Source organism: Miniopterus schreibersii (genome assembly GCF_964146895.1).
Source record: "Miniopterus schreibersii genome assembly, chromosome: 10".
Taxonomy (NCBI): Eukaryota; Metazoa; Chordata; class Mammalia; order Chiroptera; family Miniopteridae; genus Miniopterus; species Miniopterus schreibersii.
In genome coordinates, this window is record NC_138110.1 from 55,151,023 (window position 1) to 55,166,792 (window position 15,770).

General features: G+C 39.4%; 1 protein-coding gene across 1 annotated transcript in view; it reads left to right on the forward strand.

The window, feature by feature from the left end:
* CHD6 (chromodomain helicase DNA binding protein 6) overlaps positions 1 to 15,770 on the forward strand; it is a 170,323-nt gene that overhangs the window by 64,665 nt on the left and 89,888 nt on the right. The window contains exons 4-5 of the mRNA XM_081149734.1: positions 5,490 to 5,637; positions 7,432 to 7,581. Coding sequence (XP_081005860.1) covers positions 5,490 to 5,637; positions 7,432 to 7,581 — 298 coding nt within the window. The remainder of the gene's footprint in view (positions 1 to 5,489; positions 5,638 to 7,431; positions 7,582 to 15,770) is intronic.

Below are 15,770 nucleotides of genomic sequence, written 5' to 3' on the forward strand. Positions count from 1 at the left end.
GTTGGCCTGGCTGAATCACTTGTCCATCCCTGGACCAGTCACTGCGGTAAAAGGCATAGGATATCACAGCCCAACCTGCCCTGCCCACTCTTGTAGTCTAGGGGATTAGTATTGGTTATCAGCAAGAACAGTATCCATTTCAGCTGTGTGATAGGTATATAGCAAAATAAATTATATTTATATATATTTTTATGTTTTTTTCCTGAGTCATTTGTTAATAACTTACATATTTTAAACCTTTTTATCCCTAAATACTCCAGTTGCCTTTCCTAAGAGTAAGGTCATTTTCTTATATAACCATTGTGTGGTTACTGCTTTTGTTCACTTGCAACTAATAAGCAATCTTTGGGGAGATAATTTAAGATCATGCAAGTACCTTGCTCCTCTTCAGATTGTTCTCCCTATATTTTGCATTCCTTGGTGATTCTTGACTGTACTCATGTTTTCTACAGTAGGTACGAAATGATTTCCCAACTCCAGCACTCCCTGTACATTTACCATTTGGATTCTACAGTAAGCAAGAGCTCCCCCTTTTCCCTTATTTATTCATTATCTGTCATTGGTATGGATTCCTATTGTTTTCAATGACTTGTAATTCATTACTGTCCTCAATGACTTTAGTGCTTAAATGGTCCCAGTTTTGACCAAGGAGAGCTCTTCAAGCAGTCTCCTATGTCTTTTTGACATGCTTTCTTCATTTTTGGAACACTTCCTTACTTTCAAATAAGGCAAAATGTTTCAGCCCATCTTTATATCTTTCCTACCTTAGCCTTGGAATCAGCCATTTCTCTGAGGAGCTTTGGTATTAGAAACCAAGATCTGGGTGCTAGGTGTGCACATTGTTAATGGGGTATCTTTGCTTTTTGGCTCTTTCACTTGTCAAAATGAAATATACACACTCATGCACATATACATGTGCACATGTATGTACACAGACCTATATGCACACATATGACATATTCATAATATTTGTATATGTTCATATGCATGTGTTCATACATACACCTATTTTAGAAAACATGAGTTCACATTGATGCCTCCATCTTAGATTTCATCCTACAGTATCGTCCTGGCCTTACAGCATTTCATATTTACATGTTTCCTCTGCCTCAGCGAGAGCCCCAGCTCCCAGTGTCAACACATTTACATTGGTTAATCCTATACTACATCTAAAGTGATTTCAGAATTGCTCTATCTGTATTCCTACCCAAAAGATTTCAGATGTGTTTGCTGTTCTCCCCACCCCCAAAAGCTGAGAGTATTTAGTCAAATACTGTGTTCATAAATTAATGAGGTATTTTTTTTCCCTCCATTCAATGTGGTTATGTTATTTGTTTGAAACACACTTAGATTCATTTGTTTCAGGTTGTTTTCATCCTAGTTTTTTATTTTTTATTTTTTAATATGGAGAATTTTAACATGCTTCCAAAAGTCAAATCCATTATAAAAAGATATACTCAGAGAGGTGCCACTCCCCTTCTGTATCCTGTCCACTCCATTCTCTCCACCTGTCCCTCATTGATAATCATTGTTTTCTGGTTTATCTTTCCTGAGTTTCCTTTTGTCATATAAATAGACATATGCACATTTTCTTATTTTCTCTTTATTTTTTCACCTAAAGTCGCATACATACTATTTTGCACTTTGCTTTTTTCACTTAACACTATCTTAAAAATCATTCCATATCAGTTCATAGAATTCTTTTGTAGTCGTTTTTACAGCTGTGTAGTACTCCACGGTATGTACATATTCTGATTTATTCAATTATATATGTTCAGACATTTAGGTAGTGTTCATTATTTTGTAATTACCAAATGCTGCAGTGAATAACCTCATGCATATATAGATTCATATTTTGGAGGGTGTCTTTAGAGTATATTCCTATAAATGGAATTGCTGGATCATAGTCTTGTTACACATTATTTGGCCACTATATTTTTATTTTTTTAATCCTCACCCGAGGATATGTTTTATTGATTTTTAGAGAGAGAGAAAGAGAAAAATCGATTGGTTACCTCCCTCACTTGCCCTGACCGGGGATTGAACCTGCAACCTAGGTATGTGCCCTGACCAGGAATCAAACCCGCAACCTTTTGGTTTACGGATGACACCCCCCTAATCAACTGAGCCACCCGGCCAGGGCAGCCACTATTTTTGAGGAACTTGGAGCTTTAAGAATCAAACAAGCATTCATGAACCAAATCTGTCTACGGGTATAGCAATTTGAAGGTTAAAATATCTTCATTTGATAAAACTCTCAAGCACAAGGTTTTCAAAACTTATTTCAAAGAGGGGGAAAAACACGTTTTATCTGGTCTTCCTGGAGGATGAGTTCAGGTGATATTTTCTTGATGTCCTATTTGAAAATCCCATTTATAAGCTTACAAGGAATCTTTTCTTCCTGACATTTGTCTTTATCAGAAGAGCTCCAGGAAGAATTTTTGGAACTCAAAATTGATTCTGTTGCCAAAGGTAATCTCCAGAAAATCACTTTGAAGATATCCCAGGTAGAGTATCTTCTTATTTACCCCCAAATAAGTAAGCAGTTTCACCAGTCATTTTCCTATTTTACTGAATATATTTGAGAAGGTGCTCTCTCCATTCCACCCTACTCCAAGCCTTTGGCTAGAAAAATCTAGTCATGCCCCAGACTTGACTTTGGAAGTGCCTCACTATGGCTTCTCCTTTCTTTCATTATTTAATGGGTTTATGAAAACATGGAAGGCAAAAACACATACAAATCTGGTAGTAAAGTTTCATATTTTGAGGAGGTTCTAGTCCTTAGTTTTGGGTATGATGTTTCACAAGGAAGCGCCTGTGTCTAGCATATGAAGATTAAACATATATAGACAAAGTTTTCTGATATGAAGTTATTAGATAGATGAAATTGATTTCAAATGTTGGGAGGAAGGATATATGATTTTATGGAAAATTTTTTTTATGGAAAATTAAATGAGGTCTGAGCATGTGATTATAGTGGTGGCTTTTGGTATATTAATCAGCTATCTTTAAATTTGTGTACAAAATTTAAGTACAAACTTGCTTTTGTTAAGAGGCCCATAAAATCCATCAGCAACTGTGGATTTGTGAATTTGGGGTCATTGGAATGTTTTGTTACTGATTCTTTGGGTCATTATTTTGAGATTCAAGTAACATTAAAGGAGATTCGAAGTTTTTCCATTTATCAAAAGGGAGATGGGTGTAAAAAGAAGAGTCATGATACAGTGTAAAAAACAACAGGCTAAGAGTCAGATGAGCTGAGTGCGGGCGTCTGCTCTACGGCTGACTTTGGGGCCTGTGCTGCTTTCAAGCTTGTTTCTTTATCTGGAATATGGGACTCATCTGCTCTGGCTCCCTCATGGAACTGTGGTTTTAACAGTTCAGTGAGACTCTGAACACAAAAGTACTTTGTAGAATATAAATTGCTATACAGTTTTCTTAGCGAGAAGCCACATAACGTGAGATACATATTCCTGTGAAAATTTAACATCTTTTAAAACTGTTTCACCTGATGATACATAGAAGTTTTGCTTTTTTCCCCCGCTTGAGAGTGCAAGTTTCTTGTTGAAAGGTATTATCCTCTAAAATGGCAGGACCCCTTGTGTTTCATTTCCTCAGATTGGACCAAAATAATTTTCATAAAGAACTTTCCTGATAGGTAGGCCAGCCAATTTTCAACCTGGGGAGCTGAGGATGGGCTAAGTTTGTCCTGACCTGATTGGGGATCCATGAAGGGTAGAGGGTGTTCAAGAGATGCAGGCTGAGTCAGCAGTCATCACTGGCTGGTAGTCATGCTGCATTTCCCTTCTCTAAACAAGGCCCTTGGTTTTCTCCTTTCACACCTTCTAGTAACTCACCTGATGGAAAATAATTGTCAAGACTTACTGGTTCTACTTCAGTTGGATCTTTAAAATTATTTTTACCTTTGAGTTTTCATTGATTATATCTAGCCTAGGTCTTCATTGTCTCTTGTGTGCGCATACCATCATGGCCCTTTCACACAGAATGAAGTCTAAACTCTCTAGGCTGGTGTACCCCTGATTTCTTTCCAGCTCTATCACTTAATACTTCTGTTCACTTCCCTGTCACCCAGCCACACAAGACTGTCTTTTACTAAATGTGCCCTTAACAAACACTCTTCCATTCCCCAAGAATCTCATGGTGGTTAAAAGCATGCCTGGGTTCAGGTCCTTTCTCTGCCGTTCACTAGCCATGTTACCCTGGAAATCTAACTGAACCTCACTGTGCCTATTGATAAAACGAGACTAATAAGACTAGTATCTGCCTTATAAGGTTGTTGTGAAGAGTAAAGGAGGTAATTCCCGTAAAGGACTTAGAAAACTGTGTCTACATGTATTATTTATAAGTATTAGCTGTGATGATGATAGTGATAGTGATTGTGCCTGCATGTATTGTTATATAAGTATTAGTGATGATGATGATGATGATTCCTATCTTCTGTCAAAATTCTATGTATATCCCCACTCAAATGTGTTTTCCCAAATCTCCCCAATGATGAGTAATCTAATCCATTCATTGGTATCATCCATCTGTCTGTCTGTATGTTCAGTAAACATTTATTGAGTACTTACTGTGTAGAAGACATAAGACTACTCACTGTGAGGAATATAAAACTTAACCAAATACATGTTGTCCTTTGGGAATAAAGTATAAAATAGTCATCCTTTCAGCAAGTGTTTATCGAGCAACTGCAGAGGATCCAGGCACTGTATGGTTCTGAGCCAATGTCATATTTAATGACTAGCTTTGGTGACAAGTCAGAGTTTGAGTACCTTAAGCAAAGAACAGTTGAAGAGCTTTGGAAGGGTGTAGGAATGAGATTCTATGTGCTGGGAAGGTCAGGAAAGGCTTTTTAGAGGAGGTGTTGCCATCTTAGCAGGGTTGTAGGATGAGTGGACTTTGCCCATCTCTACCTCTCTCAGGAAGCATTCATCTACTTCTTTGGACTGTGGCTCTGTGTGGTCTTTGGGATTTTTATAATTATAGCCTCCTCAAGGGCAGGGGCAGTGCTGTCTTCAGTTTTGAATTTTTAGTACTCACTTCAGATGTTATGCACAGAATGTTCTCAATAGAGGGTGATGACAGATTGGGGAGATGTCTCTTCCAGTGTAACCTAAAGGGAGATTGAAATTTGATGATTCTCAGTATCAGCAAAACAATTACATTTCCTAGAGAGGACATTTATATAAACTGAAAGTGAGATTTTTGGCGATGTTCATATTATTTGATTTCTTATGACATTAATCATAACCATAGAAGTCATGATAGGAGTATGAAAAAGTAAATTCTACATCAATTCATGTAGCTGTTTCTTCTCATGTTTTTGTATAATTCTGGGAAGAAACTCTTCTAGATTCTCTATTAAAGCCTAGCCTGATCCAAGGATGTGATATCATAACTTTGGTCACATGAGAAGTCTTAGTTTTAAAAACTGCCCAACAGGTTTAATTCTGAATTTCTCCCTGTAGCAAGGAGCAAGGACCAACCCCAGTGGAGAAAAAGAAGAAAGGAAAAAGGAAAAGTGAAACTACAGTGGAGAGTTTAGAGCTGGATCAGGGCCTGCCGAACCCATCCCTGCGGAGTCCTGAGGAATCCACTGAGTCTACAGACAGCCAGGTACAGCTGTGACCGGGAGCCTGGTGGAGGTTACGGCTGCCAGATGGGATCTTGCTGACACTGATCTTGCCACTCCTCTCTCCCTCTCTCAAGCCTATATCCATTGTGCACAGACCTGGGTTGAGCTTTCACTGTTTTGGTGGGTGAGCACCAAAAGACCATAGGCCTTTCCCCTAGCATCCTGATCTTTAGTATAATATTACTAGTATAAAATAATTGCCCAATTTTTTAGTGGTGCTTGCTTCCTTCTTGGAAGGTAGCATATTTGGCTACAGAGAGAGCGAATGTGGAAAATGGAGTTGTGAGCCAAGCTAGGTAAGGTACAGAGCCCTTTTTTGCCATATAGGTATGCATTTAGGACTCAAGGCTGGGCCAGTCTGCACAAGGACATTTTCATAATCTGAGATGCTAGCAAAGCCAGGGATGTATTTATCATGCCAAAATAGGAAGGAAAGTGTCGCCAAGCATGAAAACAAGGAATTGCCCACCTAAGTGAGATTTCTAAAAATATGCTAAAGTGTGCCCATGACATTGGTGGGAATGTTCTCCCTGAGTTAAGCAACCTCTCTTGGACATGAGTTGTAACGTTTGAAAGTGTTCTTTCCTCTGATATTCACAGCAGTTTATCTGAACTGTGCTGCTGCAAGGGGACCATTTAGAATAAGGCTGACTCACTGCACCTTCAAGTGTCATCTGGACCCTCAGAGATTTCTAGGTGATCTTCATTGTAGGGAAGTGTCAGCTGCTAATGTCATAGTGGAAATAAGTAGTAGTGTCTGGGGTGTCAGAGCCAAGACCCCCCCTCACTGCCTATAAATTTGGACTTGTGGCTGTTAGATATCTGATTGGTAAAGGAGAAAACACATTGGGTTGATGGGAGTTGGTAGAGGGTTAAGTGTTTCTAGGATGGTGATCTGTACATGGGATTGGGGGCAGGTTTTTATGTAGAAACCCTCATGTAAACATCAGAGGTGACATAGTGAAGAAAATGGTGGGAACATCGAGAGAGGCCCAGGAGATATCTTTTAGACTATAAGTGAGTTGGGGTTTTGCTTTTGTTTTTGTTTTTAAGGTTCAAGTATTTGAATGTGAGCTAGCTGGTGAATAGTTCCCAGCATGTTTCTGCTGCCTAGATATGATGTGTACATAGAGATGAACCATGTGTTTTTCTGTTGGAGGAAAGCCACTGGGCCGCTTTGTTGCAGAATGTTGTCTCTAAAAGGTCACAAGCTACTTAATTATAGACGAGTCCTCAGATGGTGACTCACGAGTCTTGTTTTGTCACACTTAAGATGTCTCATGTCTCCCAGCATTTCAAGGGATATTATGAGATTCTAATAAAAATTGTTATTTAGTTTTTTAGGAGTTATGTGATTAAGTATGATAAATTCAGGCAAAACCAGTCAACTATCATATTGTCATAAAATCAGAGCTTCCAGTTATGCTGGAAGGGACCTCAAAGATGATGGAGTTTACCTCCCATCTCTGTTTTACTGGAATAGAAACCAATTCCAGAAGGAGGTGAAAAGTCACTGCCGTTGATGAGTAGAACACACCTCACTGGATTCCAAGACTCCACTTTCTAAGTTCCCAGCTGTTTAGATCTCCTCCCTCTGCCAGGTCCCATTTTGAGTGGATTTAGTTCTTAAAAGAGTTGTGTTTAAGGAAGATTCCTTTTGTAAAGTAAGAAAGGTCTCCTTTGCATGTTAGCGAGTGTAGTTGAGGGTATTGTTGTATAAGTTTTTGCCTCTGACTCACAGAGCTTCTCTGTCTGATGGTGTGTTTGCCCTGCAGAAACGACGCTCTGGACGGCAAGTGAAGCGCAGGAGATACAACGAGGACCTGGATTTTAAAGTGGTGGACGATGACGGGGAAACGATAGCTGTTCTGGGAGCCGGCCGAACGTCCGCCCTCTCGGCGTCTACCCTGGCTTGGCAGGCAGAGGTGTGTGGCCTTTCATGGGGTGTTCGCGTGCCTGATGGAGTTGCTCTGTGGCTGTTTGCTGGAGCATAAGTTAGATCATTTTAACTACTGCTTATAAAATTCAGACCCTTACTGTGCCAAGCAGAATCCCCTACCATTACACTCTCTATTTCACCAAATACAGTTTTTCAGATAAACGACTTTTCCTCATCCCTCTCATGACTGTTCAGTCGAAAGGCTTACTGTCTTTTTAATGCCTGAATTAGCAGTTCTTTCCCACCTACTGGCCTTTGTATGTGTTGTCATTTCTTTCTGGAATGCTCTTCACCACGTGCTTTACATTTCATATGACTGGTTCACCGTCTTTTAAAGTAGGTTCCTGCCCTGCAGCCTAGTGATTTTCTATTTCATTCCTGTATGTTTCCTTCATAGCTATACCACACTTGTAATTTGGATTTATGATTTCATTTTGTTGTCTCATTAGAATGGAAAAGTCTGATACATGGTAAGTAGTTGTTCAGTGAATAAAATCATGTGAACTAGTCATTACAGTTGGAACTTGTGTTCTACAAATGTGTACTGAGAGTTCACTGCAAGGGATGGTCCCTGCCTCCCAGGAGCTTTATCTAGTAGAAGGACCATTTGGCTGTCCTACTACTATGATAAGTGCAGTCCTAGGAGTATATGCTAGATACTGTAACTGCACAGAAGGAGGTATGGACAGAAAAGGAAGGGCGGCCAGGGTTTTAGGAGGGGTAATTTCCAATATGAACTATAGCCCCAGAGCCTGAATGGTACCACAGGTTGTGGTATGACAGATAGACGAGCTCGGCTGGATGTTGGCATCTAATTTGCAGAGTGGTGGGAGATAAGATCTGAGAAGTATGTAGAAAAAGTCTTGTAATGTAGATCCTTGAATGTCAGCTAAGGTACTTGGCCTTTGTGCTGTAGATCAGAGAGGGGTAGGAGGCATTGATAGGCTCAAGCAGAGAAGCAGGATGGCATATTTGCAATTTAGGACTCTCCACTGGTAGCAACATCAAGGAGGAAGAGGCTAGCCTTAGGACGTGATGCCCAGATGTTAGAAAGGAAAGCCGTAAATGTTGAAAAGGAGGTCTGTGCCAAGGAGCTTAAAGAGGGGAAATTAGATGCAAAAGGAGAAGCAGGCTGAGCATGTAGGAGGGGCGTCATTGCCAGCAGCTCATTCTGGGACATAGGCTGTCTGTTGTTACAGCCACTGGAGTCACTGTTGCTGACTTGGCAGAATTCACACTGCATGTGCAGCAGCAGCACAAATACCTGTCCTTTCTCCTAGGCGCCAGTGTGGCTCACTAAAACCGATAATACTTTATCAATTTAAACCTCCTGGCCTCCAACTGGAAGCATCTTCACATAATTTCATATGTCCTTTCAGTCTTTTGGCATGGAAGGTAGCTAGGAGCAGGGGGTATTGTCGCTTTTTTAACAATCAAGAAAGAGGCACAGAATGATCCAGGGCATAGAGTTATATAGTAGCGATTGATCAGTGACTAACACTAAAAGTTGATTTCATGATGCATATAAGACTTAATAGGAATAATAATTGATGTATTGTCATTGCAGTACTTTTCAAGCAAATAGTTAAGAATAGCCCTCCAAGACCGCCATGAGTTGATAGGATTATATTGCTTTATAATGGGTTTTCCTTCCTCGGAGATGTTATGGTTGGTTTGGTATTTTAAAAGTTATAAGGGATTTTATTTTCTCCTACTAGCCATTTAGCCTGAGTCATTAACCATATTTCAGTTGTTGTTATGACTTCTCCCCTGGTACCTGAAGGGCAGAATTAGCTGACCTGGCAGAAACAATTCAGGAAATTTTATGTATCTTAAGGCTCTTTATCCTCTTAAGGATACAGCAAAGAGAGGAATATATATGGTGAAATACAAGATAGAATCTGAATTTGCATTAATTATGCCTCAAAAATTGTTACTAAATTTAAGCCAGCCAGAGGCCTGATAGGAGGTTTTGCTGCTGATGTTCAGAAAAGCAACCAGGCCACAGGCCTGGCCCAGCACACAGGGCAGACCAGACAGCTTGCAAGGGGATTGAGCGCGTTTCAGAATCAGTGCTCTATGGAGCCCTAGCTGCTGCAGAACTAAAACAGCTTCACTTTCATCTGTTGGGCTTCCTGGTGAGGTGTGAACAAAGATTTCCCCAGCTAATGCAAAGCTTGAAAGCCTTGGATCTCATCTTGGATTCCAGGCAATCCTCAAAGCATCCAGTGGCACAGAAAATCAGTTGAAGAAGATGAGACTTTCTTTCATCTCTCTCCCGAGGCCCTTTGGGTGGGTGTCTGCTTGCTTGCTGGCTTTAGCTTGGGGCAGAGAAGGGTGTGCAATAGGCATAAAAAAGGCCCCGCTGGCACCTCTTCGAAGTTCTGTGCTATTTCTTATCAGCATACTCAGACCAATTCTGTGGCCGCTGGCCCCTGTCCCAGCCCCAGATCGCAACCTCAGTATTGGTTACCTAGTGGTGAGTTGCTAAAACATCTTTACACGTGATTCATTCTAGCTCAAGACTGGCAGATTAGCACACCCTGCTTTAGAGTACAGAGGACAACCCCCTGACTAGGAGCTGGGACCAGGGGCTGGAAATGTTCCCGTTCTGACACTAGCTCCTTGCTTTCCTATTCTTTGTCACACGGATATTGGTACCTGGAACAGAGGTGCCTTTCAGTCGTACATTTACAATGTATAGATTTTTAGAAGGTTGTCTCAATTTTTGCCTCATACAATTTGTGTGGTTTGTATGATTTTGTCTTTTGGAACAAAAGGACTTTAATTTGAATGAGGTTGAACTCTTGGTGCTCTCCGGTGCCTCGCTGCTGTGTCTTTGCAGACAGGCTCTCTGCTTTGTCTAGCCTTTTCCCATGCCCCGCAGGCTGAGCTCAGTTATTACCTCCCCCAGGAAGCTCCCTACTCCCCCCAGCTGGGGATAAGTGCCCCTTTCCCTTGCTCCACAGCACTCTAATATGATTAACTTTTCATTGTACTTTAAACACCTGCCAATTTTTTCTTTCCTTTTAAACCAGCAATTTTCAACCTTTTTCATCTCATGGCACACATAAACTAATTACTAAAATTCTGTGGCACACCTAAAATATACTGTATTTTTTGCCTATCTGACAAAAAAATAGGTATAATTTTGATTCATTTACACTGGATGACTTGTTGTGTTGGCTGTTGTCATTTTTTAATTTGATAATCTAAGGGAAAAGAGGTCAGTGCCCCTAATTAGTCAGGTATTGCATGTTTTAAAAATTCTTGTAGCACACTGGTTGAAAATCACTGTTCTAAGCCATGAACTACTTTAGAATAAGGCTTGTATCTTTTTTTCTTCTTCTCTATATCTCTCAGGCATGAAAGAGTTTCAATAAAGTAAAATTTACATGAACTCCCAGGAACTATTCAGACAAACACTCATTTATGGCACTCTCCACCCTCTGTTTTGTGGTGTTATGACTGTTGTATTTATTATACCCAAAGTCAGGAGTCAGCTGGAACCCATGTCTTACATGTCCAGAGCCTGCAACTCTTTGGGTTTGTCAGTGTCTCTGCCACACTATTCTGAATATCACTCCCCATTGTTCCCTTGGTCAGATTGTAAAATTGCAAAACAGGTTTCACTTTTCAGTTTAGCATAATGTTCACCTAACATAGGTAGTAGCTAACATAAGGACTTGCATTAAGTTGTACCTATATATTTATTTAATATATGAATAATGAATAAATATGCTTAAAACCATTATGTAAACAGGTATGATTTTTAACTGCTAGATTTAGAAAGACAGGAATGAATTTTTTTTCTCTCAGGCTCTTGTTTTCTCCATTTCTTTACACTGGCATATTTTTCCCATTGGTATTCATTTACCTCTCACTCCAAGCAGGCACTTCAGCCTGCAAACAGGCCGCTTGGCAAAAATGGCTTGGTGTTCTTTGGCATTTGGCATTGCTCTAGCTTTGTACCAGCTTCTGTGATTCAGGGCTTTGGCTCCTATCCCCTTGGCCTGGATGGATGATCCTGATGCTTCCCATTTTTTCATTGGCTACAACCACCATTTCCCACCCTGGTCTTTCCTCAGATATCTCTGGTATTTGTTTCCTCTTGGTTTCTGCTACCACCCCTCGTGCTGAGGCCAATGTTGAGATTATTGCAATGTGCACTTTTATAGTGCCCTCCTGAGGTCTCTGTCCTTCCTAATCCATTCCCAGACTAATTTTCCCACAATACCAGAGAAACTTCTGGTGTTTCTCAGTGACCTGTTCAAGAATCTAAGGTGGTTACTTCTTACCTCCTGTAATAGATTGAAACTCCAGCCTGATTTTGTTTAAAAATGTGGCTGCACCTGTTTGCTCTCATTTAATTCCACTCCTTACTGTGTATAATGCTTCTGCTCTACTGAGACTGGTTACTGAGTGTTGCAAATATGCATCCTGCTTCCCATTGATTCGTTCTTTCATCCTTTGGGTGCATCTTGGCTTTCCTTCCTGTTTGCTGCCCTCTTATGAACCACCATTCTTTTGGGCCCAACTAAAACCACCTATTCTGTGAATTCCAAGCTGTTCTTGCCTTCTGCACTCTGGTTAGATATGGTTACGACCACACCAGTTAGCTTTACCCTGGGACATTTCTAAGGAAAATCAGTTTAATTTAATTTTGTTTTCCCTGAGTGAGTGTAAGCCCCTGACACTGGGCATCTTATTTGATGCTATTTTTGTGTCCTTGACACTCGGGAAATACTTGATGAGTTGAAAAGTGATTTGCTTCTTGCTGTAGTCTTTCCTTATGGTTAGCTAAATAGAAGCAAGTCAGCTGGTTGGTTGAAGTTGGGAGGGAATTGGTTTGAAATTTTTTTGAGATTTTCCCTAAGAAAAAGTGTTTAATTATGGGAGCCTCTGACATGAACATGAATGAATTAAAATGGTCTTCTTTGAAGGATAATTTGAGAAAATTCCAAGCAGTTGAGAACAGATGGTTGTTATAAAAATGTGTTTGGCAAGCAGATTTAGTTTATATCTGTGTGGATCTGTATACACTGAGTGTTTATACACACATGATCATGCTTTTATATGCACAATCTCTGTTTAGGAAAAAAAATTTCGATTTCCCAGTTTTCTTTCTATTTTGATGTGTATTTTGGAAATGCTACTCTCCTTTCGTTTTATTAGGGTAGAGTAAAAACATGTTCTCACTATTTTAATGATGGCCATTGGTTCTTTAACCAGTGCCAGAAAATAAATTGAAATTTAATTTCAAGTTTCTTAATATTTTACTTGAAAATTTTCTATAATGAAGAATGTTTTAAGCCCTCCATCCTTTGACTACTCAGAGTAAAGTCCTGTGCTTTCTTCATCCATGTGTTAATGTTTCCTTGGATTTGCTCCTAGTTAAAAACTCTGAATTCTACCCTCAGAAACCATCTTCTTTTGCTCTTCATGGTAGGTAAGAATTTTATTTTATTCTTATATTTGAAACAGTCTGGTAGTGAAGAAGAGGCAGTTAGTTGTTCCTCCCAGTTTGTATGAATGCTTGCTTGCTAGTCTAGTCTGGGTTATGCAGACTTAGAAGTAGGTAGGAAAAGTCATCAGCAATTATGACACTTTAATCCTGGCTAACAGAGGTCTAACTCAGGTGTCACTTCATTTCCAAAGCCTCTGCCAATTTTCCCACATGCTCTGGCTTCTGTGGTCCCAGAGCACTTGCTTTATACTGTTACCACGTTGTATTGCAAAAATCTCTTAACATTATTTATTTAAAAAATACTTACTGAGCACCTACTACATGCCAAGTAGTGTTCTGAGTGCTAGAGATAACATCAAGAAACAAGACAAAAATGGCTGCCCTCATGGAGAGAGCCTACAACAAATGAAGAAGAGGCCTGTACCCAACACACAACCAATCTCTCCCTCCAGATATTTGCTAGATTTTGAACCTATGTGGGATAAAGTTAAAACTTTCAAAGGGTAGAAATGAGAGGCTGGTAGTAAAACTAAGACAATTATATAATATGTCAATGGTAGTAAATGCTATAGAAGAAAATTATCAGAATAAGAGAGTGATAAGGAATTCAGGAATGAGGGTTACAGTTTTAAACAGGGTGGTGGTCAGTATTGGTCTCACAAAGGTAACATTTGAGCAAAGAATTGGAGGAAGTAAAGGAGCAAGGGAGTCATGTACAGGAGAAGAGCATTTCAGGCAGAGGGAATAACCTATGCAAAGTCTCTGAGGCAGAAGCATGCTTGGTATATATGAGGAACAGGCAGGGAGACCTTAAAATTAACAGATGAGCCCTGGCCAGCAATGGCTCAGTAGTTAGAGCATTGGCCTACACACTGGAGGGTCATGGGTTTGATTCCCAGTCAAGGGCACGTACCTGAGTTGCAGGTTCGATCCCTGGACCCTGTCAAGGCTAATGTGGGAGGCAGCCAATTGATGTGTCTCTCTCACATCGATGCTTCCCTGTCTGTCTCTCCCCCTCTCCCCTCTCTCCTCTCTGTCCTTCTCTTCCCCCCCTTCCACTCTTTCTAAAGCAGGGGTGAGGAACCTTTTTTCTGCCAAGAGCCATTTGGATATTTAGAACATCATTCTCCGACCACACAAAATTATCAACTTAAAAATTAGCCTGCTATATTTGGTCAAACATTTAATTAGCTCAACCCTAATGTGATGGCTGGAACTGCTTCTCTTCGGTGAGACTTTGGCAGGGCCAGACCGAATGACTTCATGGGCCATGTACAGCCTGTGGGCCTGATGTTCCCCACCCCTTGTCTAAGAGAAAACCATACCTAGGCATATCTTAAACTGTAGGAAACCAAAGACTGAAAGAACATCTTAAAAGCCTCTAGATAAAAACTGACAACTAATGCTATATAAAATGGTGTAATATTGAATACTTTCCCTCTGAATTTGGTAGTAAGAAAAATGTTCCACTATTATCACTTATATTTAGAAATATACTGGAGGTCTTCTCTATTGTAATAAGGAAAAGGGAGAAATAAAAAGTTTAAAGATGGAAAGGAAGACATAAGACTGTCATTATTTGCAGATGACATGACTTGGTAGCAAGTTCAACAGAATCAACAAACCATTAGAATGAATAAAGGTGGATTTGGCCAAATTGTTGGATATAAAGACAGTATACCCAAAAAATCTATTTTTATAAACTAGCAACATGAAATCAGGAAAGGAAAAATGTAAAATGTCATTTATAATGACATTAATATATTAGATGTAAGCTCTCTATATGAAAAACATTGCGTAAAGAAATTAAAGAAGACATAAATAAATGGAGCAATATAATGTCTATAATTTAGTCCTAGTCAAAATCTAAGCAGGGTGTATTTGGGTGGAAATTGATAATGGAAATGCAAAAGACCTAGAATATTCAAGGCAACCTTGAAAAAGAACTAAGTTGGAAGACTTACTATAATCCACACTTTGTAATCAAGCTGCAGTAATGAAGTCAGGGTAGTGTTATCATAGAACAAATAGACCAGTGGAACAAAATAGAGCTACGCTGCCCAGTATGGCTGCTACCAGCCATGTGTGGCTATTAAGCTCTTGAAATGGCCAGTCCAAATTGGGATGTGCTGTAAGTGTAAAGTATACACTAGATTTTATAGACTTAGTATGCAAAAATATACTAATATATACAATAAAATATAAAATTTTTTTTTAGTAATTCAATACTGATTACATATTGAAGTGATAATATTTTGGACATACTGGTTTAAATAAGCTATATTATTAAAATCAATTTCATCTGTTTATTTTTACTTTTTTATTGTGGCTACAAGTAAGTTTCAAATTACATATGTAGCTTAATGAATGACCGTGGTGGCAGCAAATATTCCTTAAACGGGACATAAAAATACATAAGAGAAAATACTGATAAGATGGATTATATAGCGTTTCTCTTCATCAAAAGATACATTTATAGATTGGTAGAAAATGTTTATAATCTATATATCTGATGGAGAACTCTTATTTAGATGTATATAAAGAACTCCTACAAATCAAAACAGAGGACAGTTTTAAAAATAGGCAAATGACTTGAATAGGAGCTTCACAAAGAGGATATCCACATGGCCAATAAGCATTTGAAAAGGTTTTCAGCATCCCAGTTATCAGGGAAATGTAAATTAAAGAGACAATACTACATATCTACT